This window comes from Cervus elaphus, chromosome 12 (genome assembly GCF_910594005.1).
Source record: "Cervus elaphus chromosome 12, mCerEla1.1, whole genome shotgun sequence".
NCBI classification, from domain to species: domain Eukaryota; kingdom Metazoa; phylum Chordata; class Mammalia; order Artiodactyla; family Cervidae; genus Cervus; species Cervus elaphus.
In genome coordinates, this window is record NC_057826.1 from 25,139,973 (window position 1) to 25,167,659 (window position 27,687).

General features: G+C 44.9%; 1 protein-coding gene across 3 annotated transcripts; it reads left to right on the forward strand.

Annotated features, from left to right (window-relative positions):
• The first annotated feature begins 2,459 nt into the window (after window positions 1-2,459).
• On the forward strand, window positions 2,460-27,687 carry MAX (MYC associated factor X). Of its 3 annotated transcripts, XR_006344002.1 has the most exons (6): window positions 2,460-2,721; window positions 3,447-3,473; window positions 10,838-10,945; window positions 24,800-24,923; window positions 25,394-25,478; window positions 26,166-26,292. XR_006344002.1 is itself a non-coding variant. In XM_043920135.1 (5 exons), exons 1-5 carry the CDS (start codon window positions 2,686-2,688, stop codon window positions 26,351-26,353), a joined length of 483 nt encoding a protein of 160 aa, XP_043776070.1. In that variant the 5' UTR covers window positions 2,463-2,685; the 3' UTR covers window positions 26,354-27,687. The 3 variants fall into 3 exon arrangements, 2 of the variants coding, with proteins under 2 accessions (XP_043776070.1, XP_043776071.1); XM_043920135.1 differs by lacking the exon at window positions 25,394-25,478 and having other exon boundaries at window positions 2,463-2,721; window positions 26,166-27,687; XM_043920136.1 differs by lacking the exons at window positions 3,447-3,473; window positions 25,394-25,478 and having other exon boundaries at window positions 2,463-2,721; window positions 26,166-27,687.

Sequence of the window (27,687 nt, forward strand, 5' to 3'; positions counted from 1 at the left end):
GGCCCACTTGGCTTCGCACTCCAGGATGTCTGGCTCTAGGTGAGTGATAGTGGTTATCTGGTTCATGAAGATCTTTTTTATATTGTTCTTCTGGGTATCCTTGCCACCTCTTCTTAATATCTTCTGTTTCTGTTAGGCCCATACTGTTTCTGCACGAAATGTTTTGTTTGTATCTCTAAATTTCTTGAAGAGATCTCTTGTCCTCCATTCTTTCCTCCCTCCTCTGAGCTCTTACATCACTCACTGCCTGTGTAGCTAATGTAACACTCAGTCTGTCTTCATTGCAATGATTTGTGTTCATAATTTACTCCAGCTTTTAAATTCCGGGTAAGCCAAGATTATCCTGTTTTCTATATAACTGCTTTATTGAACTATTGACAAACCATAAAATTCACTCTTGTAAAGTATAAAATTCATCAAAGAAGAACATCTTATTTATCTTGGCATCCTCTGTAGCAGTGGTCCTCCATCTTGGTTGCATGTTGGAATTACCTGTAGATTTTTTTTTTTTTTTTTTAAGAAACCCATGCTACCTGGTTCTCACCCCCAAGAGGTTCTGACTTAATTAGTTTGGCATGTGGCCCAGGCATCAGAATTTGTAAAACTTCAGAGTGATTTTAACTTGTAGCCTGGGTTGCCTTATGGTGCTTTGCACATAACTACCACTCAATAATTGTAATCATGAATTAGTCCTAGGTTCCAGCTAATTAACTCACCCAAGAACTACCTACCTTCCCTGTTTCCCTCTAGTCCCACAGCTCTTATAATGATCTGTTTATGTCTATCTCCTCCACTTGGTGTGAAAGGAAGACTGAGACAAAAGCATTTAGAAAAGATAAGTTTACTTGCAAAGACATGCAGACTTCAAATACAACAGATACTAAAAGGAAAAATGTAAAGATTACCATGTTTACATCTATCTCTAAAGCATAGATAATATGCTTACATGGGGAGATATATAACAAATGACATATTTCCAAATTTCTGTATTTAAAAGTCAGGAATAAAATGGTTCTCATTACAGATTCAGTAATTGATAGGGGAAAACTCAAGATTTCATTCATTTCAGGCACCAGGCATAAGAGTACTTTGGTAACTGTCTTAGGCTTGAAAGTGTCTTGCTCTTCTTCCTATTTTTTCCTCCTGTGAGACTTAATGTACACTTTTTTTTTTTTTAAGTCCTCTAGGTATGTTTTTATTTCCAAAGCAGTAATGTAACCATCCTATTTTAATTTTCAGTTGTCTCCATTGATGACATTAGACTATAACGAATTTTCACTTAATCTTTCTTTCCACACTGCAGTAAAAATAATCCTAACATACAATGAAGACAGCTTTAATATAAAACCTATTTCCAAACTGTTTTTGACAATTTAAACATTCTAAGGTTTTTAAATTAAGGATTTATTGTAAAGGTACACTTAAAATTGCAGCAGTTTTGCTTCCACAACTGTGAAATTCACAAAGAGAGGGTCCGTTCCAGTCTTACACATTATGTCATTTCCGTGCTGGCACACATTGGATGTTCAATAAATATTACGCTGAAATAGATACGATCACACCTCATGCCACAATATTTAAATAAGATTTTAACTAGATAGGGAGCTGCATCAGTTTCCCATTTTGATACTTCTTGCAATTCTTAATTATGGTACTCAACTGGGGCACTCCTTAAATTTCTTACTCTACAACAAATTTAGAAGGCGCTTTTATTTCCATGTAAACGGTTGCTGAGGGTCGGGTGTCTGAAAGGATGACCCTCAAGTGAGGAGCAAGATGGTCAGTCCCGGATGAATGGACACTAGATTCTCCTGACTGGGAGAGATCCCTCAGAGAGGCCGGTGGTCGGTCATTTTGCCAGGCCTGTATCATCATTTAACACCTGCCATTGACAACTCCCCACAGCCAGATCCCAAGGGTCTGCGTGGGCATGCGGAGCCGCGCCCCCTAATTCGCTGCTGTAGCATCCCCCAGCAGGAGGGTCACGCCCCAGGGCGCAACGCAGAGCGACTCAGTCATCTAGAAGACAGAGTAAAACCAGTCGCACCAAGGAGAGGCAGCGTTATTTAGGCAGCTGGCTACTCCTCCAGAGCCTCCACCCTATCCCCTGGGCCCGGCGCCCGGCGCTCAGCCTGTGCCGGGCTCCAGGAGCCCCAGCTCCCTCCACGTGTCCTGTCTTCCCAGCAGCCACCTCTGCCGCCTCGGGAGGAAAATCTCCTGACAACTCGCGGTCTACGGACTACGACTCCCAGCAAGCACCGCACCACTTCTCTCTCCGCCCCCTCCACGGGGCACGCAGGCGCTTTGGGCTCCGTCAACAAGCCGGGCTGGCGAAGACTGGATGCAGTTTCTTATGGGATTTGTAGTTTTTTTGGAGTTAGTTGGGCCGTAAGTCAAAGGGACAAAGACTACAAGTCTCGGCGGCCCCAGCGTGACGAGCCCGGTCACGTGGCAGGGGGCCGACCGGGCGTGCGTGCCGCCGTTGATCCGGTGCTGCAGTGAGGAGGTGGTTCTCGCCCGTGTTGTGTGTGTGTGTGTGAGTGAGAGAGCGAGTGAGTGAGTGAGTGAGTGAGTGAGTGTGTGTGGGGGGGGACTCGGCTTGTTGTTGTCGGTGACTTCCCCCTCCCCTCCACCCCTCCCCCTTCCCCGCCGCCGCTGCAGTGGCCGCTCCCTGGGCCGTAGGAAATGAGCGATAACGATGACATCGAGGTGGAGAGCGACGTGAGTCCTGGGGCTTCTTCCTTCCCTTGCGGGTTGTCAGGCGGGGACAGCGGCCGGGGTTCTCAGCAGAGCGACGGCGGCAGGGGGCCGGGCAGCCGCCGCCTCCTTCCCCTTCCCCCGCTGGGCCGGGACCCCCCCTCCGTCGCGCTCCCGGCTCGCTCTCTCCGGGCTCTTGGCCGGAGCGGCCTTCTGGGACTGGAGGTGGGGAGGAGACACGCGGCCTGTGGGACCCCAACCTCCCCCGTGGAGGAAGGTGCTGCGGCCTCCCGTTCCCATCCTATCCCGTTCAGGATCCGGGGGACAGGGACGGGGTGCCCCGGGGATCCCATTGTCCGGATCCTGGGGAGGGGGGACTGCGCTTAGGACCTGCCCCGTCCGCGCGCGACCCCTTGCTCCCGTGACCCGCGGATCCTGGGGAATGAAGGAGGGCGGAGAGGAATTGGGAGTGCCCAGATGCCATGAGCTGGGTGCGAGGAAAGGAGACAGTGCTCTGGATCCCCTTCTGTCCCAGATCGGATCCCGGAAGGAGGGGCGGCGCTCGAGACCCCCCTGTCCAGCTACCCGATCCCGCTAGGGGGGGATGGGGGCGTAGGATGGGGAAGGGGGGGTAGGGCTGACTCCCCACCCGCCACTTCCTCTGACGCCGGCATTTTCTTTCTTATTATTGAATGTGAAGTGTAAAAATAACTTCTATATTTTCTATTTTTTTTTCTCTCTTATTCCAGGAAGAGCAACCGAGGTTTCAATCTGCGGTACGTCTCCTACTCTCCATTTCATTTTCATTTCCGTTCAATTCTAGTCCTTTTTGGGGTCGGAGAGAAAAAGAGATTGTTCTGTTACTTTTAATGTTGTAGTAAACTCACCTGTTAACCGCTAAGGTGAGGTGGGGCCTAGCTCTGGGGATCTAGGTGGTGGTGGGGGGCTGGTTTGCGAATCTCATAATTCTGGATTCTCAGGTGGTGAGTTTCCGTGAATGTAGGTGAGTGAGAGAAGTTGTATGCAAGGAAATGAATCCTTCCGTAGTTTTCAGATGGGGGCTCTAGCTGTCACTATGTAAGTGGGAAATGAGAAGTGCATCATGCTAAAGTAAGTTGAAGTATTACTTCAGGGAAAAGTGGTCAGATTGACTTAGGAAGAAGTAGGTTCTAAACCATGGCTGTGTGAAGTTGAAGCCACATGCAGTAATCACCTTTAACCAAAAGTCATGTGACTGCTGTAGACCTATGGAATCTCACACAATCGGGTGTCACTCTAATGCAGACATTGGAAATGTAGAGGAGCCAAAGGTTGAATCTGAAGGTGTCACATTCAGCAGCTTATTGTGGTCTGACTGTATTTTAGTTGAAGGAGCAGTATAAAGGCAATAAAAGAATTGTTGAAGAAAAGTGGCATTGCAGAGAGAGGTTTGCTAAGAGGTGATGGTTGAGACTATACAGTGTTGTCAATAATTTCTCGAAGTTTTGTTATAAATCTTCTCAGTAGATGATTCTGTGGATTTAAGATAGACACTAATCTCATGTCCTTGAGACAGTACTATGGGTGTTCCATGAATAGAACAGAGGAAGGAAAAAAGAATAGATACAAAATAAATCAGAATCAGGGAGGAAGAGACATAAGTAAATTATGCTGTCTAACATTTGACAGATGGGAGCAGTAGGGAGTAGATAGAATGGAGCCCCAAAATTTAGATGCTTCCAGAGGATCCAGGCAGTGAGATCGTCAGGAATGAAGTAGAGAGCAGAGGTGAGAACTGGGGGACTAAAGAACATAGGCGTCTTCTGAAAAGGCAGCCACTGTAGTCCAGTGGGTTGTTATGTGAGAATCAGGCTAAGTGTTGTCTCATCTTCCTATTTTGGAAGAAAGATTAAAAATCCAGACTTTTATGTTATTTTTCTGATTTTTAAAATGATGTGTGAGACAATCAAGTTGTTTAGGGGCTTGTTAGAATTTTAAGGATGCCACTTAGAGACCTCTGGTCTAAGAATTTATCACAGAGTAAAAGCAAGCCCTCTTGTACCTGCTCAATTCTGAGGTTATCAAAGCAGTTAGATATTGAGAAAAAGTGTACTTGTTGAGAGCTGGTATTTGCGTAAAAACCCAACAATGCAGTTGTTCCAAATAGTCAGTGAAAAAGAATTTATTTTTCCTTGGAGTATTTGAAGACAATACTTTGAATATTTGCAGTATTGTTAGATACTTAATATCTCTACATACATTTGGAAATTGAATTCCTTTTATTCAGCTACTATTATCCTTAATAATGTAAACATGGAATTTCGTGTTTGAAATCTGGTCTGTTTTCCTCCAAGTCTCCAGTTATAAAATCTGCCCTCGGGCTTGATCAGAATTGGAGAATAGGGGTTGTTTAGGCTTCCATTGAAGAATTATTATTTAAATTGAAATTATATCAGCTTTCCACTGTGAGAAAAATTTTCTTTATGAAATTTTGGTGTATAGTTCCTGAGAGTTTTCTGCTTCTCAAAATATCCATGCACATGGCTGTTGATGTAAATTGTTTTATTAAATTATTAAAATGTTTCCACTCTCCTAGAGTGCTAATCTCATTGTTTTGTCTAGATAAATTTTAAGTTTGATGTTAAAGTACTTAAGCTTTTCCCTTTGATTTTGGAGGGTGGGCAGAGGGAGTGGGTTTGACCCTTTGTTTTTAATTTGACATACCTACTTGCTGAGAAGTTTAAATGTGACCTGTTGCAAGATAATCACACTGGCATAGAGAGAAGCAGCAGTAGACAAATTTTACAGCATATCAAGCAATTATTGTGAATACATAGGGTTAAAAGGATTTTTTTTTTTTCCGGATGTGACTATGTCTGTCTATCTCCTGACATTTAGTATAGATAAATATATTTTTTTAACTTGGGGGGAAACTATTAAGCTTTGCCTTAGTTCAGAAAAGGATATGGACTGTGAACAACCAAATATTTAGGACTACAGAAGAACTTTTAAGAAGTTATTTTGAAAAGGTCCTGTGGGTCCTAATACAGAAAGAGAAATTCATTCACGTTTTATAATGTAACTATAATAGCTACGGCTTTACTACATAAGAAATGTAGGATATTCATTCAGCAAGAACAGAGGCTTGAAGTAACAGAAAGTGAAACTGACTTGACGAGTATTTTTTATTGTTGCCTGAGTGCAAACGGAAAACAACTTCTTCGGTGACCAATAAAATTTGTTAAAGGAAGTAATCCCAAACAATAATTTTTATTAGTAAATTCACTATATCTCATAATGTCACTGATATTATCTTATTTTTATTATTCTTTGGAGGAAAAAAGTTGCATTTCAAAGAGTTTTATTGGGCAGGTATATTTCATGCAGGGTAATAACTTGTTTTATTTCTGTTTGGGTTTTTTTCTTTTTTTCTTTTTTTTTTTTTGAAGGAATGAAAGTATATGAGAAACATAGGGCTAGGGTTAGTGTGTTAGAAACCCACGGTCTTTTTCAGCTTATTCTTAATGACAGCTGCACGTGTTTCAGTTACAGCATACCTATCTGGGGGGTGGTTAGAAACAGATTTGTACAATTCTGTTTCTGGACCTTTCTGGTATGAAATATTTTTAACCTCTCAGAGCTCTTTGTTTTTTTAGGAATTGCAATGTATTCAGAGGGGAATGAGCTTGGTTGATCACCTTTGAGATTGAAATTTACTCAGGAAATTAGTATATTTTACCCTGAATTAGTTGCATGGCAAAAGTGCTACATGATACATGTACTTTGTGTCGGCTTAGAGTGTTCACAGTGATGTGGATGCCAAGTTTGGTTCCTAAAAATACTTACGGAAGGGTGATCTTATATTTAAGTCGTTTTCCAGGATGCCAGTAATAGTAACATCGTTGATCAAGGAAAATGGCTATAGAATGATGGCGTATTTATATGATATGTTTCCCAAGTTTTTTAAGGCACCAAGTGATTTTTTGAATACCCTGGAAAACACACATATGTATTGGATATTAAAAACGTATACCAGGCAGTTGGCCTGAAGCTGGAGAGGTGTTGGGAAGATGCCATTTATATCTCCTATTAAGGACCTTAGTGAGTTTCTCATCCAAGCTGCCCATAATTTCATGTTGCAGATTTCATGTTGATTAAAGTGAATTAAGTTGCTTAGAAGTTCAGTTTTATTTATCCTATCTACTTCCCATCAGAAATAGTAAATAGATCTTTTCTGATGAGAATTTTGAGCCTATGTATTTCCAGCATTAGTGTTTAATAAGAATACCTTATTGAGTAATCATAAGCAACACAATCTTCCTTCTAAAATATAACTTAAATTTCTTAAAGGCAGTAAATGTTTACAGATCAACTCTTAATCCCATATATGGTGGGAGTTTTCTTTATTGATTTGAGAAGACTCCCCTTATAGATGGAATTAGGTGTCAGGTAATCTGCAAGAGATGGCATTGCTCTGGAGAACCTTAGGCATCCTTGCATAATGGAACATTCATTTCCCCATGCGATTTGCCTCCCTAGAACTTGTGGGAAATAATGCTGCTGTCTGATGTAATGCCTCAAAGGAAGATGTATTCTCTATGCAGTAAGTTGGAAGGAAGTAATTTTTAAAAATTCCCTCAGTTTTGAACAGCCTTCCTTAGCTTGAATGACCTGCTGCCAGTTTAGCAACTTCTTGGCTAAGGAAATAATGTTTGCCTTCAACATTTAACAACACTTAAGATAACAAGTCCTTGTTAGTGTCAGAGATGGACAAATTGTAGGTGAAGACTCGTGTTCTGGCTGCCAGTATGGAAAGTTTGGGGGAAATAATACTGAGAGGCTGAATAAAAACCTTGGCAGAGATATCAAAGCTGGAATCGATTTGGTGTTGGAGTTCCTGTTGAGCATCTGTGGGCCACTTTTCAGTATCACACGGCCCTTTAGTGTTTCTGTTAGCCTGGGATGCCCTGAAGGAGGGCTTGTCTGGCAGAAACTGCAAATCCAGCTTGCTTAAAGAGTGACAGCATCCGGCCACTGCTCCTGTAGAAGGTATGGGGAGGTATTTGGGGGCCTGCTATACAGCCCAAGAATGCCTCTTTTGTCTTCTAGAATTTGTCTGGTAGCACCTGTTTTCATTATCAAACATCTTCCTCAGTATAGGTAAGAGAAAGCTGGCTCATCTGAGTTGAGCTCTATTTGTCCAAGACACACAATTGTGTGGCCCTTTCCCACCCCCCCCCCCCTTTTTTTTCCCTTAACTAGTTTTGAGTTTGTGGAAGGATCTCAGATACCTTATACTGGGAATCTTCACCCAGTTTTTAATTCTCAGTTCCGAAATCTTGGCCCTTTCAAAAAGGGTTGCCAGCAAGTGAAGATAGTTAACAAAGCAGTGATAAGCCTGGCAACTGGCCCTTCATTTGGGTGAATTGCAGGGGAGGGGAATTCATCTGGCTAGACATTTGAAAACTGTTTGCCAAACAGAATTCTCAGTCTCGTGTAAAGGTTTTTCATATGGTCTTTCAAGCCACTAGAGGTATTATTTAATCAGAGTTGCCTGGAATTAGGCATGTTAGTTCTGCATGTTTTTAACTTGCTCTTTCAAATGAGGCTTGAGAAGAAGAAAAAATACATTATTGACATTGTCTCAGAGAGCTCTAAAATGGCCTCTGGTTAAGTGGAGCAGCTTGGGGATGGACATGGCAGCAGGGATTGGGCTGAGATTCCACTCTTCTGCTGGTTAAATGGGCCCTGGAACCACCACAGAAATTCCATCCACTGCTTTGAGAACAACAGCCCCAGCCCAGGCTTTCTACCAGGCAGTGGACTGCTGCCTTTCCTTGTTGAGCCAGCTTCTCAAAGTTGGCCGGCTCCCCAGATGAGAAGCCAAGATTTCTGCTGATGGTCCACAGCCAAGTTCACTTACAATCCTCTAACCGAAAGACTTGTCCATTTGAGTCCTTTCAGGGCTCAGTGAATGGGAAGGGGGTAATGCATTGTGGGGATGATTTTGGTGTTAGATTATACTTAGCTCCACCCTTCTAGTGCAGGCCTGAGTGAAACCAAGTCCAACTTGATTCTAGCCATCTGAGATTTGCAGGGCTCTCCCAGAAAGAAAACAGACAATTAGAATTTTATTTGTATCAACAAGAAGGATTGTGGGTAACTGGTGTCACTGCCTCTGTGCACAGCTGGGAGAAGGGCCAGGAGTCAGGGTGGTTTAGTAGGCAGGAGTATCTTGGGCTGCTGCTGGATACCAAAGCTGGGCAGTTAATTTGCATGTAAATAAACCATCCTAGGGAGTGTGTAGCAAACACACGGGAGACAGATAGGTGCCAGATGCCATCTCTCAGCCCTCTTAAGTTTTAGGTCTAAGGACCAGCCCACCAGCCCAACTTAACTATCTTATCAATAGATGACTAGAGGGAATGGTAAGTTAGAAAAGGACTAGGTACTTAAGTATGTTTAATTCCTTCAAGCTATTCATATAACTGACAGAAGGTACCTGCAGTTCTCTTGCTCTAATGCTGTATGATACCTTCTAGGCTCAGGTGATCTGGTCATTCCCTTAGTTTCCCCGTGAATTCCACGTTATCACTGAAGTTCAGCAGACGCTCATTTTTACAGAAAATCCAGATGTAAGATGAGGAGAGCTTTAGCTGTGTTCCAGGCATCTGCCCTAAAAACGAGTGCTATGCCATGGAGAAGCGTGGCTGTGATGGGAACCATGTGTCCTGTTGAACAGAGCTGTAGGTGAGGTGTGCTTGAGAGACCAGGAAGTGACTAAAATTACCACAACTGCTCCCAGCCTCTTCTTCCTCTGTCATGACTCAGACTTTTAGGATTAGATACTAGAATTTCAAGTCCTTTCATTCCCATAACTCGTGTCTTTATAGACTTCTATCTGAACGTCTTGTCTAGTACAAAGATTCATTGGAGCCTTTCTTGTGCTAAGCCAAGTTGTTTACTCCTGTTGCTTCATTTTTAAAATTGCAGGTTCTGTGTCTGGGTAGGTTAAAGCTACCTGAGCTTCCTATGTCCAGATGTCCTCTTTAGGTTAGCTCAGCGCAACCTCATGTACTGGGGGTAAATTCTCAGAGTACAGTATTTCCACTAATTCCCGAAGTGCCGATATGACGTTCCTGCTTTAGCTTAAGTCAACATTTGTGCTCCACTGGAGGGACTGCCCCTGTAACGGGGGTCTGCCGAAGCTCCCTTGCAGCTTTCACCTGCACTGTCTTCCATCCGAAGCCAGTGTGTTTTGCCATCCCTGATTTGTTGACTGTCTCTGTCCTTCTCAGCTGATTGTTCTTTGTGATTCTCAGCAGGACAGGATAAATTCTTTGGTCTGTGGGTATTTAGCTACTGCCAAATAAGCATGACCTGCCACAGGTGCCTGAAGAAATTTATTCAGAGTATGTGGGTGTCAGAAGGTTTGCTGTCTAAGAACTACCTTTCTGGCAGCCTGTGAAGGGAAGGCCTTGGCAGAATAGCACCTTGGATGCACTTTAAAAAAAAAAAAAGGAGCTCAGAATGTAGTTGTCGTCTATATCAGCTTTGTCATGGTGATCTCAGATTGATGCATCTAGGTTTTCCAGAGGTTTTAGTTTCTCATATATGATTTGGCAAGCAGGTCTTAAAACTAGTACCCTTTAGCACGGTGGAGACCAGAGCAGACCCATGGTGATGTTTTCACATGAAAGAAGTACTGTACCAGTGACCTGACTCCTTTCCTGGGTCCCCACCAAGGGGAATCTCTTACAGTGGGGGTGATCACCTCTTAGGAAGGGGCCCACTGCAGCTTTTCCCTGGCCACCTCCTAGCCATGGGACTGGCAGCTGTTCTGTCACATAAGTAAGTTGTGGGAGAAAACTGATGTTACAGGAGTCACGCTTTGTCCCCATGAATAACTTTTATTTTACCTATGCATGAGCTGGATGCATCGAGCTACTTTGGATGTTCCTGTCGCAAGCCTTGCTCACCCCTTTCTCCCCCTTTAGCAGAGCCTAATTCTGGAGACTCCTAACTGCCCACCTCGACAAATCCTTCCCAGTCCAGTCACCTGGGACTGCGCTGACAGCATATACTTCCAGGCTGTCCCCACTCACCTGTGCGTTGCAGGAGGAGTGACTCTGCTAACGTGCTGTTTTTCCCATTCTTCCAGGCTGACAAACGGGCTCATCATAATGCACTGGAACGGAAACGTAGGGACCACATCAAAGACAGCTTTCACAGTTTGCGGGACTCAGTCCCATCACTCCAAGGAGAGAAGGTGAGTTTATTGAGAAAGCTGATGAGCCACCACGAGCTTAGAACGCACTGTGGGGCTTAGCAGGGTGCCCACCTTTCCAGAAAGAAATGGAGTCTGGGATGTTTGGGTGGCATGGTTTCCTTCATCTTTGATTCTTCAGGGAGTCATCACACACCTTACCTACTCTCTAGTTTATCCGTAACAAACCATGTCAGATGTAACGGAGCTGCTTGTTAAGACATCAGTAGGAGCTATCTTTTAAAATTAATATTACATATAATAAATTACTCATTCAAGAAATTATTATAACAAGAAGCATACAGTAGTTTGGGATAATGCTAAGGATTTCTGAGGTCAGTGATTCTCTGGACCTCCATGGGAATTCCTTTCATATGGTTCCAAGTGGTACTTATTTTAAATGAAACCTCCCAGGAATGTATGTAAACCAATCTGGACACCAGTGATCTCCCAGTCTAAGAGTAGTTATTATTCCAAAGGCATATATATAAAGAACATTTTAAATGTGAACTTGAGTAAAGAGACATGTTCACATGAAATGAAAGAGAAAAAGAACCACTCTTCTTCCCCCATCCCTCTACCCCATTGGTGGCCTTCCAGAAACTTTTTTCCCTGGAGAGGTAGGCACCAACTGTTTCTACGTTTGAAATGCAAAGTCCACAGCTTTGACTGAAAAGCCTATAGGTTAGGGTCAATCCTTGAAATTTGGAGAAAATATGTGTTTGCACACAGTTAGTTCCATCCTTGACAATATAACTGGCTGCTCTCTGCAGCTGGTCAGTGGTGTGAGTGACAAATTTGGAAGAGGACCTGTTTTTTTTTGTTTGTCTGTCTGTCTGGTTGTTTTGTTGGTTCAATAATGCAGTGTTTCAAAAAGCAACCATGTTAAGAAAAACCATTGCTCTCAGGTGTGCTTTGAATGGCTCTCCAGATTTAGCTCTATGGTAGGAGTCTTGGGTTTGTTTGGTTATCCAGAATTAAACTTGGGCCAATGAAACTGGATGCCATGATGGTTTCATTGTATTTATACTGCCACACTGGTAAGCCATGTGCTGTATAGCTTATCTAAGGTGTGACTGTGTGGTTGAAGCATGAGATGGGTCTGACCTTTATGAAAAACATAAAACAGGCCATGTAAATACCTAGTATTGCAAAACCAGAATTTGCCATGGGTTAGGCCTACTTAGTGTGGACTTGACTTAATGGCCTTGGTCCAGGTGCTTACCTGGAATAACAGCATTCCTGGGTATAGCACTGTCAAAGCACCAGAGGAAATCTGCGTGATGGGGAGAGAGGCTCACCCTTTAGTCAGAGTGCACACGTGCAGAGGATTATCTGTTGCGCTTACCTGAACTATTTAGGTACGTATTCATGTGCCATGATATCAACTAAAACGGCTTTGGTGAAATAAATGGACAAGAGCTACCTTTTTCTAAGTCTCACATCTAACCAGGAGTGGTGCCGGGACAGTATATCCCAAGAAATGGCCTGAAGACCACCTCCTTCAGAGTCACTACTGAGTCTGTCTTTCTGGAGGCAGGCCTAGAGATCTGTATTTATAACTAGCTGTCTGATAATTCTTAAATTTGGGATCACTTTGGGAGAGATCAGTTATTAAGAGCTCAACTCTACCTTTTTCTTACCTAATCTTTTTTACATTATTATAACATTCTTCCTTAGGTCCTTAAAAATCATATTACCATAATCCTGTTGTCTCATTTCTTCAAGGAAGTTGACAGTTTGAATTTGGTAACCTTACAAACCTTACAAATAGTTGTCATTCATTGTAACCCATTCATTTACTCACTGACTCCATTCACAAACACTGGGGATCTGCTGGATGCTAGGCAGTCTTAGATACTAGGAGTACAGCAGTGAACAAAGCAGGTGAAAGCAGCTCTTAGTCTGGTGAGGAAAAGATTGAAAACGAACTAATAATTAAATATATATACGTATTATGTCAGATAAGTGCTATTGAGAAAATTAAACAAGGAAAGAAGAGTTGCAGTTTTCATTGGGGCGGACCAAAAAGACACACACTGGCAAGGTAACAGACTTCAACCATGCATCTGTCTGGTGATGAGCATTCCACGCCAGGGGAGGCAAGTGGAATAGCCCAGGGGTGGAAGCCTGGGAGCATTCCTGGGCCTCTCAAGGAGACAGGCCGGGGTGGCCAGAATGGAGTGAGTGAAGGGCTAGTGGCAGGAGATGAAGTCAGAGAAGCAGCAGGAACAGGGGAGAAGAGTGGTCAAGGGGCCAGGTTTCTTCAAGCAGATGAACAGAGCACCAGTGGCAGTTCACCAGGTTCCTTCCCAATTTCAGGATGCTTCTGTGTGTTCTAGTCCACATGTTCGTGTTGAGCATGAATGAAGGAAGTGTATTACCTCTGGTTGAACCCCAGCCCTTTCCCACTAAGTGTCACCATCGTTATTGTTTTCCTTGTCTGCTGACGCTGTTCACAGGTGCTGCATTGAGTCTCACAGAATGCTGTAGTCCCTCAGACTTCCGAGTGTTCACTAAATGTTGCAATTTTTTTTTTTTAAGTGGTGTTAGAACCAAAGGAAATTGGCTAATTCTTGATTTGGATTGCAGCAGTCAAGGTTCTGACATGATGTAAATAATCCTGAACTGATCATTTTGCCCTGTGAGTTGTAGGGGTGCTTAGATCAGTTTCTTGAAGGGAAGGCCCCCAGTCTCCTTTGATGTGCGCATCTGTACGTTCCAGGTGACTTCTCTCTTAGTGTTGGGACTATTTGACCTTCGTGTTCTAAGCCTTTTGTCTTTTAAAGGGAAACTAGTACTGATTGAATTGGATCCTAACCAAGAATGGGGGATACTTGTACTAAAAAACACCCCCCGAAAAAATAAAACAGCTTTAAATGTGAGACCCAAACCCTGTCCGTTGTTTCCTATATTTTACTATAAAATATTCACCTTTTGTTTAAATAAAATGTCAGTATTAACTAATATCTGTATTGCAATATAAGATGAAGTCTGCACAGTAGTTCTCTGAGGTGAGTATTACACTGTCATAATTGGAAAGTTACTACTGCTAGCTCCTGCCATTATTACATATGAGAGATGAGGGAACAGGCTCAAGATCATGATTCCAGTCCATAGCTAGACAGGGACTAGGACTCAGGACTGCCGATTGCTGAGTTAGTCTTTCTACCACACCCTAGGGATAAACAACTTTAGAACATTTTAAAGACATTTCCTTAAATTTTTACGCCTTGTCTTCATATTGGGAGCTTCCCCTGGAAGTGTGTCATACTAGGGTTACTACTAAAATGTTCTTCCCTGAAGTAGCATATGTAGGCAACACTGAAGTGCAGAGTTAAGGGTCACTGAAGTTTATACATTTGTCTGGGTCTGTATTGCTGCTCTGAGAAATAGATGATTATGGTTGACAGACAATCCAGTTGGGTTTTGCCATAGATCGCATTGTTTGCAAGGGGCCTCTTGAGCTCACGTTGCTTGAGTCTTGTTTCCCGTAGGTTTTCAGCTGGACTTGGAGCCCACAGGAAAGATAGAATGGAATTAGGACTATAAGCCAGTCAACCAGAGTAAGGAAAGTGAGTGAAAGTGAAGTTGCTCAGTCGTGTCTGACTCTTTGTGACCCCATGGACTGTAGCCTACCAGGCTTCTCCGTCCATGGGATTTTCCAGGCAAGAGTACTGGAGTGGGTTGCCATTCCCTTCTCCAGGGGATCTTCCTGACCCAGGAATCAAACCTAGGTCTCCCACATTGCAATTGCGGGCAGACACTTTACCGTCTGAGCCACCAGGAGTAAGGAAACAAGGGCGAAAACAACTGTGGCCCCATTTTGCAAAGGAAGACACTACTGTTTCTTGAACAGAATTATTCTTTGTTTTAAGGGTCCTTAGTTGGGTCCTAGGGAGTGTTGCCCAATGGCTTGCTGGCTCTGAGCTCACCCTGTTGTATGTGTCTGGGGTGGGAGGGTGGGGCGGTGGGGAATGGTATACCTGGTGGTGAGCATGTCAGTTTGCCTTTCATGGCGCCCTAACTCTGCCCCCACCCCCAATAAGTTAGCCCCAGCCCCTGCACCAGAGAGATTACCTCCAATCACAGTGTCTGCTTGGCATGGTTGACTTCAGTGATACAAGGTTCCGTTTCAGCATTGCCATGTGTAGCTAAATGGTGGTTTATAGTAATTTCTCATCTTCTAAGTCTCTTCCTAAATGTCTGTTTATCATACTTCATTGCTCTCTTAGGCAGTGGTGCTCTGGATTTCTCCATTTTGGATAGAGCTATGTTAAAAAGAGATTATAACCTAAGATGAAAATAAAGAAAAACAGTGTTTCTTCTGCTCAACAATTGAGTGCTCTAGGCAGTGAGTCAGAGTCCCTTCTATTTGGGTGAGACTCTGAAGGCACTGCCTCTGCCAGCTGCTGTCACAGACTCGGCTCGTGGTAGGTCCCCAGAACGGAGCTGAGGAGTGAGCGCCAGAGGAAACAGTGGGCTTGCTCAGCTCTTTGACGAAAACAGCACAGCCAGCACGATTGTGCTCATGTGTTTAAGTATGAGTGTCGTAGAGGTTTAATACATGGTGTCTACTCTTGAGGATCTAGCTCTCTTGTTAGGGAAGAGGATTATACCTAACAACAATAACAACATACTGAACATCAAGTAAGAGGTCAAAACACAGAGCTAATTTGTTTCATCTTCATTAAAGCCCAGTGTCCTTAACAAGTAAATGTTGAAATCAAATAGCTCCCTTATACCAGGAAACCTAACAGTTCTTATATCTGAAGGTCAGTATCCCTGTTAAACTCACTCAGCCCTGTGGCCCAGGCACTTATCCCAGGTGTAACTGTACATGTGTTTGTGTAGTTACTTAATGGCTGTCTACCCATCCCCCATACTTCAGTATAGTAAGTACTGAAGGCCTGGAGAATATCTTTGGTCATATTTCTCCCCTTGGAGCCTTGCACACAGTAGGAAGCAGAGTGAGTGTTTATTAACTGAAGGAAGCCCCCTCTCCACCTGGCCTTGTTCCATTGGGAGGGGCTCACTCTGGTGGACACCCTTGGAGGCAGGCAGTTCATTTAGCAGCACTATTTCTACATCATATCTGGGCTGCTGAAAGGATTGTCTTTTAAGGGAGACATAAACCACAGCCCTGCCCATTTCACCTCATTACCCATGGGTTAGTATCTGACCGGACTCCAACTTGGGCATTTCTTCTTAAAATTTCTACATCTCAAGTTGTTGTCCACAGTTGCCCAGATCTCCCTTAAGCTCTGGGCTCAGTAACTGTAAATGTACAGTTTGTATTTGACTTCTTCATACTTCTGCACTGCGAAAGCCTCCAAGGGTTTTTCAGTGCCCATCGAGGTAAGGACTGGTATTCATGTTCTCTAAACAAGGTTCCCAACTTGCCCTCCTGCTTTTTCTGCCGCTTCCCTTGCTGTGGAGCAGTGCACACCCTCCTCTGTGCAGGAATGTCATCCTCAGGTTTATCTGAATTCTCTCTTTCCACCAAGGTCTCAACCCCAGCCTTACCACCCAGATGACTTTGGGATTTCACAGTGAGGAGACCCACTTACAAGGACTCCCCAGCTCCCTCGTTTCCTGCTCTTGTGCCTTCCTGTGTTTCCCCCTGCCTGGTCCTCCCCTTCCAGTCAGCCTCCACCTGCCCATTGTCACGGCCCACATTAAAGGCCTCAGCACCCTGAGAACCCTGGGGTATCACCATCCCTGACACCCCAGTGGACCTTCATGGGGCCTCTCCTCTGTCTTCTTTTTTCGTGTAACAGTCTTATCACCTAACTGAAGGGTGCACTCCCTGAGGGCAAGAACTTTGTCCATCCTTCTGGAAGTCTGTGCTACACAGTGCTAGAGGGCTCACCACATGGAGAAGACTATAGAGCCATGAAACTCAGTGACTTCAAAGGATAGGAATTGGTTACTAGGCCTTCCCTCTAGCATTTCTTTTTCTTTTTTCCCCTCTAATAAAATTGCAAAAAACTTTGGAAAAATGAGAAGAAGAGGAACAGCCCTTCCATTCCTATAATACAACTACAACCTTTGCTTTATTCTAAGATTCTAAGATAAGTGGTGTCCAGTGAAAGTTCAATGAGAGCCACAAATACATTTGAAATATAATTTAGTTTAAATACAAATAAATTTTCTAGTTGACATAGTAAAAAAAAAAAAATAGCAGATGAAATTAATTTTAATAGTCTGTTTTATTTACGCTTCCTGGGTTACTCAAATAGTAAAGAATCTGTTTGCAATGCAGGAGACCCGGGTTCAGTCCCTAGGTTGAGAAGATCCCCTGGAGAAGGGAATGGCGACCCATTCCAGTATTCTGGCCTGGAATCCAATACCACCAATTTCATGGACAGAGGAGTCTGGCGGTCTACAGTCCATGGGGTCACAAAGAGTCAGATAGGACTGAGCAAGTAACACAACACAAAAATAAGTATGACTTCCATATGTAATCTATATATTAAAAATTACTAATGGGATTTTATATTATTTTCTTGCACTGTTTTATAATCCAGTGTGTTTTATACTTATAGCATTTCTCAGTACAGACTAGTCACATTTCAGTACTCATTAGCCACACATGGCTAGTGGCTGTCATACTGGACAGTGCAGTTCAGAGATACACTCTCCCCATCCCGCACCCCATTTTAATATGACTGAAATTTGACATCTCCAACTGGGTGTCAAACAAAGCTGGCTCCTTTTTCCTATCTCCCTAAAGCTGCTATTATTCAATCCATGTGTTTACTGATGGAGTCTCAGAAGCAGGAGTAAAATGGTATGCTCCTGGTCTTTTCGTATGCATGCTTCACTTGGGTAAAGGGTGTATTTTGTTGCTTTCACATAACATGTCCTTTCCCCAAGTGATAGAATGTTCATATTTAGACATCGGGTATGTTTCTTTGGGCCATTTAGGTTGCCTCCAGTTTTTTTTTTTTTAATATATTTTTATTTTGTTTTAAGGAAGAATGTTGCTCTTTCAGTATCTCTCCAGAGTCTATTTTTAATTAACATCAACTATTAGGTTTGCTAAGTTTATATTATGAACACAAACTTTATTTCATCTACCCTGTGTAGTTAGTTAAGTCCCTCAGTCATGTCTGACTCTTTGTGACCCCCTGGACTGTAGCCCACCAGGCTCCTCTGTCCATGGGATTCTCCAGGCAGGAATACTGGAGTGCCTCCAGTTTTTTAACCTAACAAATAATGTGATGATGCACATCCTGGTGCATGTGGCTGTTTCCATAAAATAGGTTCCTACAAGTTGGGTTGTTGAGTCTAGTGGTAAGAACACCTGATTTTTTGCTGTGTGTTGCCAAAATGCTTTCCAGGAGGGTAGTTTTCATGTGTTCTTCCTTTTCTTTTTCAAGTAAATTATAAAGATTAGTCTTTTGGTATTGTTTTGAGAGTACCGATTCTACCATCAATGGATTTTTTTTTTTTTGAAGGGGGTGACTAATTTAGTAAGCCAAAGATAGTTAATTTTGTGTTTTGTCTGTTGCCTGTGAGAGTAAGTCCTTTTCCATATGTTTATCTACTAGTTGTATTTCCTCTTTGGAGGAGCCCAGTGCTCCTGTCCTACATGATCAAAGTTTGATGGGACAGTGTCACATCTTCATTTCAAACTACCACGGGCCCAAGATAAAAGAATACAGGGTTTGAAACGTGACTTGTGTTGACCCTTAAACAGATGTCTGGCTCCCAGCTTTAACCAGTCCTTTGTGGGGTGTGAGACCTTTGCCTCCTCTAGTAATCAAGAACATGGTCCCTGGGCTGGGAGGGGCTGGCACAGGAGGCCTTGGAGGGGCCTCACGGCTGTGCTGGTTCTGACCCCACAGCCTTCTAGCCTCCCTTGTTGGCACTGATGGTGGTTCCATTTTGGAATGAGCTAGTTTACTGCAGACCCAAATTTATTGTGTGGGTGCTTTAATTTTTGTTTCCAGAAAATGGCTTAATCAGTTGAAAATGTATACCAGCTTTGCCATAGCCCTCCCTTTCTTTACCATGTGTAAAAGTTTGTGCCGGTTTCAGAAAATAATGGTTTTATTTTCTTTAAAATAACTAGTGCAAAATAAAACATGTCAGCTGGTAAGTCAGCCAGTGGTTTTTCATTCCCCAGGATATGGGGTTTTGGTTCTTAGGAGAACAGGGCAGCTGTTACATCAGCCCAGTAGGGTCTGATTTTGACAGGAGGAAAAAATGATAAATTCAGCACAGATGACTGTTTCTCAGATCAGCATTAGGACCCTAGGGAACAGCAATGATGTTTCTGTTGTCAACAGTCTAGTACTTCTCTTTTCTTCCTCACCTTTTACCACCTGCTTTCTAAAACAACTTGGGCTGATATATAAACACAAAGATGTACAGCTCCAGAAATGTATGGGACTCTTGCCCTGTATGAAAAACTTCGAGAGCCACTACCTTAACTGGGATTTAATAACCGTAGATGTCATTCTAAACATCAGTGTTAAGTACTTCCAAGAATCATTTGGGACCTTTAAAAGGTACAGATTAGAATCAAACTCTTGGGTTTGGGGCCTCTGGTGAAATACGTAGCTGATTCTTGCTGCAGCGCATGAGGTGAGTATACTCTGTTCCCAAGCAGAGTTCTGTTCAAGTGGGTGCCTTTGGAGGCTGGGGTGGCCTTTTTCTCCATCTCTTTGCTGCTCTGGGCATAGATGCAAACAGGCAAGCAGCTGCGGACGAGCAGGAGGAGGCAGGACCCACTGGGCCCCTGAGCCACGCTGGGTTGTCTCCTCTGTCCATTTTAGGTTTCTCCTCTTAGGTGGTAAAGCCAGAGCAGTGTGGGGAGCCCGCATCTCCTCTAAGCCGGGGCCCAAGTCCACTCAGTTCTCTTCCAGCTAGCTTGCATCCTCTGGCTTTTCCTCTGCATTTGCTGCTTCTCTGCTAAGGAGACTCTGTGTTTCACTTGCCTCTCAAAAGAAAAAAAAAAACAATCTTCCTTCTATGCTGCTATTATTATACACTACTGTTTGTTTGTTTGTTTTTCCATTTCTTACTTTTTCAACCTCATTCTAAAAACCAGTCTTCATCTTTGCTTCAGCTTCAAGTCACTTTTGCACCTACTGACCTATATGAAGATGATTTACCTAAATTCACTTCTTCAAGGAAACCACCCTCACCAGGTTCTTCATTGATGTCCTTATAGACAAATTGGGTGATTCTTTTGTAGTCCTTGTCTTCCTGCTCTGACTCTCCAAATTTCATTGATCTTCTTCCTTAGTTCCACAGTCTCCTCTCTAGGGTGTCCTAGAGGCCTGGGTTCAAATCTTGACTGTATTACCTACTGGTTATTTAACATCAGGCGTTACAACTCTGTGCCTCAGTTTCTTCATGTATAAAATAAGGGAACTAACACATCAGAACTAACACAACAAAGGTCCGTCTAGTCAAGGCTATGGTTTTTCCAGTAGTCATGTATGGATGTGAGAGTTGGACTATAGAGAAAGCTGAGCGCCGAAGGATGGGTGCTTTTGAACTGTGGTGTTGGAGAAAACTCTTGAGAGTCCCTTGGACTGCAAGGAGATCCAACCAGTCCATCCTAAAGGAAATCAATCCTGAATATTCATTGGAAGGACTGATGTTGAAGCTGAAGCTCCAATACTTTGGCCACCTGATGCGAAGAACTGACTCATTTGAAAAGACCCTGATGCTGGGAAAGATTGAAGGCAGGAAGAGAAGGGGACGAAAGAGGATGAGATGGTTGGATGGCATCACCAACTCAGTGAACATGAGTTTGAGTCAACTCCGGGAGTTGGTGATGGACAGGGAGGCCTGGCATGCTGCAGTCCATGGGGTTGCAAAAAGTTGGACACAGCTGAGCAACTGAACTGAACTGAACACATCAGAAGCTCGTGTGAGGGCGCCTGGCATTGTGTAAGTCCTCAGCTGCTGCCATTTTCCTCATCATTGATACTGCTGTGTGCAGCCGTGGCTCTGGATCACCATCTGGCAAGGGTGTCCAGTGTCCTTTCATGTGGCTCCCAGAGGGAAAGAGAAGCCTCAGTTGCTGTACATTAACTCACACAGCTACCCAGAAGGCCCAGTGCCGCTTCGGTGCCACGGCCACAGGCCCTCCTGTGCTGGGACTGTGTCCAGACCATTGAAGGGTTCTGTTTCTGTTGAGAAAGGCAGAGTAAGAATTAGTGCCTTCTAATTGTAAAAACTAGCGGAAAGATTATTCATTCAGATCCTTCCTGGATACCCAAAGGCCAACAGTCAATCTGTGGATATGTTGATCTACCAAGTGTTATCTGCTCAGGGACACTCACATGAAGATTGCCAACTCAGCGACTGGGCACCATTTAGAAAACAGAAACCGAAAGCCCAGGGCCACTGCATAGTCCAAGCCATAAGGCCCAGGATTCTTGCTGGCTTCACATTTACTGTTCATAGTATAAACTCATAAAGGCAAGGTCCTGCCCACACCTCCCCCCTGTGGCTGGTCACACGATCTCATATGGTTTGTTAAACTGGGGGTTTGGTTTGTAGAGAGGGGGTTTTCAATGAGTCTGTCCTGTTCTGCCTTCAACCTTTTGCTTTTTCTTCCCTGGACTTCATGCACTTGTAAATTTGGGGGAATTCTGTCATTTGTCCTTCAGATTTTTTTCTTGTGGGATTTTACTTCTTGTTGAGAACACTGGAGAAGGCAAAATAAAGTTAACTGAACCATGTTTTTGGACATGCTCATGGGGGGTCAGGGACAACCTGAAGTAGCCTGGGTACTTCTGCTTAGCAAGGAGTGGGTATGGAAGAAGGGTGGTGCTTGTTAGCATTCTAGAGGGTGCTGGGTTAATTCTAATCTCTCCTTCAGTGGAGACCTCTTGATCCCAATGCGTCCTGTTTGCCGTGCAGCTATGAATTGTATTTTCATCCAGAAACTGCCCTGAGGTGGAAAGACTTCATCTCTCACAGCATCTTTCTCTTTACTTTGTTGCACTATGCTCACAGCTCACATTTCACTTTGTGATTTCATGTATGGACCCCTCGTGATTTCATGTATGAATGTGTGAAGAAGAAAGTGGTAGCACTCAGGCTGCTACTCAATGTGGTCATTTGTTAAAAATTATCACTAAGCATATGCAAGTGCTCTCCTGTTCAGAGATTTTGCTTTTTTCCCTTGTGCTAGATACAAATGAGGAGTTAAATAAGGTTAATGTTGTATTCTGGGAGCAACAGTTAGTCAGAAAAAAATAGGCAAATTTAGAGAGGCTGTGATGTAAATATGCATGGCAATTAGATCAGTGATGGAATGCATAGCATTTGGAAGGCTCAGTGGGGTCAGAGAGTTTCTCGTCAGATAAGAAATAGCCACGCGAGAGACTGTGTCTGCGGTCACAGAGCACATTAAGGACAGGACTCCAGAGGCCCCATCTGCTGGATTCCTAAACTCTGCTCCCCACCCTGCCATCCTGGCACGTATCCTACTATATGTGTTTTTAATCCCCTCTCTAGCAGCCAGAGAGGCAGGGTATTTTAATTAGTCCCTTCTAAATATGTGCCCTTTTGTCCCCCCCATTTTATCACCCAGTAATTAACCCTAATAAGTCTCCTTTGGCAGAAATGGGAAACAGCCTCTGAAGTGGCCTTGTAACCCCATCCCCCCACACCCCATTGGTAGGTGCCCTCACTCTTTCTACATCAGCTGACTTACTCAGCTGAAGACAGAGACCTGGGCCTGTCTCCACCCTCCTGCCCTTGCCCGTGCTGTTCTCCTCGCCCAGAGCAACCCTTTCCCACAAATTCCGCCTCAGTCTCACCCACCCTGACCCACTGGTTCAGATGGGAGCCTGTTTGTGCAGAGCCAAGGCTAATTTCTGGCACACACACAAGGTGACCACCCCGGCCAAAAGCCATCTTTCCCGTGGCCTTTGTAATCTGTACTACTCAAGTTACACTTGCTGGTACTGCCCTGTGATTTGTCTGTATATAGATATGTTTATCTCCTCAACTAGATAGTAAGTAAGCATCTGGGCAAAGAAGCCATGACTAATACATTTTGTTTCCCCACAGTGTCTGCTCTGTGCCCCACACATAATTCACACCAGATAAAAATGGTTGAATATGAACAGTTTCCTTTTGAGGAAATTGCCTTAAGGATGCCATAAGAGGAAAGCCTGGAGACTCTAGTACTTGTGAGAACTGGTGAATACACCTAGGCCTTCCAAACCTCTCTGATACCCAGCCATGCTGGAGTTTGTGAGTTGAGATTGTCAGGGTTTACTACAAGTGGGTATTGTTTTGCTCGCCCAAGTGTGGCTGTTTTCTTTGCCATTTAAGAAGATGATAACGATACAGATCACCAGCCCAGGTGGGATGCATGAGACAAGTGCTCGGGCCTGGTGCACTGGGAAGACCCAGAGGAATCGGGTGGAGAGGGAGGTGGGAGGGGGGATCGGGATGGGGAATACGTGTAAATCTATGGCTGATTCATATTAATGTATGACAAAAAATAAAAAATAAAAAAAAAAAGAAGATGATAACGATAACCCTATATGCAAAACAGAAAAAGAGACGCAAATGTACAGAACAGACTTTTGGACTCTGTGGGAGAAGGCGAGGGTGGGATGTTTCGAGAGAACAGCATCGAAACATGTATATTATCTATGGTGAAACAGATCACCAGCCCAGGTTGGATGCATGAGACAAGTGCTCAGGCCTGGTGCACTGGGAAGACCCAGAGGGATCGGGTGGAGAGGGAGGTGGGAGGGGGAATCGGGATGGGGAACACATGTAAATCCATGGTTGATTCATGTCAATGTATGACAAAAACCACTACAATATTGTAAAGTAATTAGCCTCCAACTAATAAAAATAAATGGAAAAAAAAAAAAAGAAGCTTTGCTCCTGCTCAGGAGCCTCAGTGGCATGACTGCCTGACTTCAGCTATTTATTAGACTAGCTTGTCTTGGGCTTCAGTTCTGTGGGCCTTGTACCATTCTGCCAGTTCAGTCTGTTGACTGCTTGGTCATGAGTAACTCAGGCCGTGTTTGCAACCCTGCAGGGAATCTCCCAGACACGTTTGACCTCCAGGGGCCAAGTAACCTGACATCCATTTTATTAGCTCATTAACTTGTTTCTCTGACAGGGCAGTGCTTAGGCTACCCCCAGCCATGGTAAAGGTGTGGTTGCTTCCTGAAATGGCCCAATCTCATGTCCTTCCTGTGTTGACACCAAGCTCTGACAGCTTTCACAAACATCTCTTTAGCCAGAGAGGTTGAAATAGTGACTCGGTCACATGGCTTAGTTGGAACTAGTTAACAACAGTCTGAGCACTTGTCTGAAATCTCGAACCTTGAGGAAAACCTTTGTACCCATCCCCATCCTGAGGCAGCTCCAGCTGAGATCTTGATCTTGTCTTTCTGGACCAGCTGCCTGCAGCCAGGCCCAGCAGTGAGTGAGTGACCTTAGCTCTCAGTTAAGTAGTCTTCTAATGTTTTCAGAACAGCCTGGTCGAAGACCTGAAAGCAATCTAAAGAACCAAAGGGGTTGTGTGGGAAACAAGTTCAGGATTGAGACAGACCTGAGTTTGAATCCAGGCTCTACACCCTTTAGCTGGTGATTTTGAATAAACCGGTAAACTTCTCTGAGTCTCGGGTTCCTGGTGGAACCACCTCTGTCAGAGTGCCAGTGAGGTAAGCTGTGGAAAGCAGCTGGTGCCTTGACCAGCATAAAGAAGATTCTCGACAGCACTTAGTGCTTCGTGCCCTTCCCCCTCCTGCTTCTGTCCCCTCGTGTGGCCCTCGCTGAAAGGAATGGTTTCCTCGCTGCATGGACTAGGTCTTTATTTTGTCCCCTCTGCTTTTTCTCATATTGCAACAGGCATCCCGGGCCCAAATCCTAGACAAAGCCACAGAGTATATCCAGTATATGCGAAGGAAAAACCACACACACCAGCAAGATATTGATGACCTCAAGCGGCAGAATGCTCTCCTGGAGCAGCAAGGTGAGCAGCGGAGCTCGTGGGGCAGCTGGCCCTGCTGTGCGCCAGCCAGGTCAGGGCCTCGCGCCGGGGCCTGCAGAGTCAGAACCAGTGACGGAGCCATGCTCCTGGGCAGCTGCAGTCGCTGCTTGGGCCTGTAGTCAGGTGTAGCCATCCTGAGGAATGACCTGAGCCTTCGGTGAGGGAGCAGTGGAGTCTAGGCTTAGCCCTCTGGAGACTTTTTTCTGACCTACTCGCTCTCCTCTTCTTGGGGCTCAGGTGTTTCGCTGGTAGTAGGGATCACAGCTGGCCTCGGGTGCCTCCAGAGAGCTGTGAGGTCCTTGGATTGGAGTGTGCTGTGGAAGTGCCAGAGACTTCAGGTGTTCAGGGACAGTGAGCGCTCCCCGAGTCAACGGTAGTCCACTCAGGGCAGCACATGGGCCAGGCCCATGCTGTTCTCCAACGCTCACACCCGCCTTTTCCTACAACCACAGGGGAAAGCGAGAGCTGATCAAGTTCTTTGTTCCTGGGGAATTCACTTCTCTTCCTCCCTCATGGAAGATGCAAGTAAAAGGAAATGCAAGTAACCGTCTGGGTTAGAACATCTCAAATAAAATAAACTAAACCAAAATAAATGGGTTGACCTTCCAGGCTCAAGACGAGCTGAACCGAGGGATGGGCAGCGGGAGGCGGCAGCGGGTTGGTTACCGGGCCGAGCAGCCTGCATGTAGGGGCTCCGTGTTGGAAAGCCCAGGTACTCTGTGTATTGGTGACTTGCGTCCAAGTGTCCAGCTTGTCTTTCCAAGTGGATCTTGTACATGAGAGCTAAACCAAAACTTTTCTTTGGCTGGTACGCCTTCTGTCGTCCTTCCCTGCTAACGTGTGACCCTCACACCCTTGTGGAGCCAGGCATTGCCGGGCCAGCTGCGCTGTTACTGCATTGCTGGGTCCCGCAGGGAGCTCGTGGTCTTCTCTCTGTGCTGGGCTTCCATGGCAGGACGGTGACAGCACACGCCTTCTCTTTAGGGTTGGGTGGCATTGCAGAGTGGCTGGCCATACCCACTGAGCGCTCGTGTCTGGCTGGGAAAGGCGAAGGGGAGTGAAGTGTGCAGGTGGACCAGCCACCAGAAGGGAGTTACTTATGAGCCACCCTGAGCCTCGGAGGCCAGCATGCCCTTCGGAAGAACAGGCTGGACCCCAACCCGAGACTCGGTTCCTCCCCCAGTCTCCAGAAGGCTGTAACCCGCTCGCTTGGTTGCCTTTCAGTCCGTGCACTGGAGAAGGCGAGGTCGAGTGCCCAACTGCAGACCAACTACCCCTCCTCAGACAGCAGCCTCTACACCAACGCCAAGGGCAGCACCATCTCTGCCTTCGATGGGGGCTCGGACTCCAGCTCGGAGTCAGAGCCCGAAGAGCCCCAAAGCAGGAAGAAGCTCCGGATGGAGGCCAGCTAAGCTCCGCGGGGCAGGCCAGCAATAAAAACTGTCTGTCTCCTCCGTCGTCTTATCCTCCTTTCAGTTCATCTTTAGAACCCTCAGAACCATTTAAGAGACTTTTTTTTTTCCTCTTTCTCCTTTTTTTTTTTAATTTTATTTTTACGTAGAAGCTCTTGGACAACAGCTCTCATTCTCCTTCCCCATTTCCACGTTTTTTTGTTTTTTTTTTTAAACGTTTCCCTTCAGGGATTCCCTGTCCCCACCAGGAATTTTTAAACCAAAACACCCCAACTTGGCAGCTTTTTCTGTGGAGGACAGACGGCCGGCCAGACCTCTGAGCACATGGTGTCCTGACCACCCACCAGCTCCTCCAGCCCCGCCGGGCACGTGCCCGGGGGACTCCTGCCCCACCCAGGCCTCTCCTTCCGGGCCATCCTCACCTCTGTTTGATAGACTTTGTGAATCTGTGGACTGCTCTACTTTCAGAAGATGACCAGTTTGGAGTAAGCAGAATTATTCCCCCTTCTTTTTAAGGATTTTTTTTCCCCCCGCTAAAAGGCTATTTATCGCTCCTATTGAAAGACCAGATCCTTGAAGAAGTTTGTGGTATAAAAGGAAGTGGGGACACACTTGCAGCGCGGAGTCTTGGCCTGTTTCACTCCTGCTTCTCTCAGCTAGCCTTAGGGAGGCCGTGTGACGCTTGTGTGGTGTGAGGGGACGGCAGCAGTGGAGCGGTAGCCGCCAGGGGGTGGTAGAGGGTGGGTGGGCCAAGGAGGGAGGATTGGGTGGGGTAGAGGTTTTGTATTGAGGGCCAGTGATGATGTTTTGATATTTATTTCCTGCTGCTGAAATTTGAACCTGAGTGAATTGTCCCTATTTCTGATGATGTCGGTATTGCAAAGCGACAGATTCATAAAGTAATGATCAAATCTTCCTTTCTTTCCGTGTGTATTTCTAAGAAATAGAGCCAACTGATTTTGTATGTAAATACCAAGAGCGGTTCACCTCTTACTAAACCCGCACCCCAGTGCGGACCCCTCCCCACCCTCACCCGCCCTCCCCTTCCGACTGTCCTGGAACCTGTCCCCATTATGTGATCCAGCCCTGGTTCTGGCTGCGGTCAGCAGATCCCAGTGAAGGGTTTTGTGTGTTTAGGCCTCATTTCTTTGTCTTTTTCCTACTCTGTTCCCGGCATTTGCTGATTTCTAGTGTATACTCTGTAGTCTCAGTCCGTGTTTGATTCCATTCCATGGAAATAAAAAGTATGTTGTACATACTGCTGAAGAATTGTCTTGCAAGTTAAGGCTTTCCCCTTTACTATAAAACTATAAATAAAAACTTATTTTATCCTT

Bases quoted from the DNA above. Each gene is read 5' to 3' on its own strand.
- MAX (XM_043920135.1), top strand. From the start codon at position 2,686: ATGAGCGATAACGATGACATCGAGGTGGAGAGCGAC. The intron at 3,474-10,837 runs GTACGTCTCCTA...CCATTCTTCCAG, and splicing joins AACCGAGGTTTCAATCTGCG to GCTGACAAACGGGCTCATCA. The intron at 10,946-24,799 runs GTGAGTTTATTG...ATATTGCAACAG, and splicing joins CATCACTCCAAGGAGAGAAG to GCATCCCGGGCCCAAATCCT.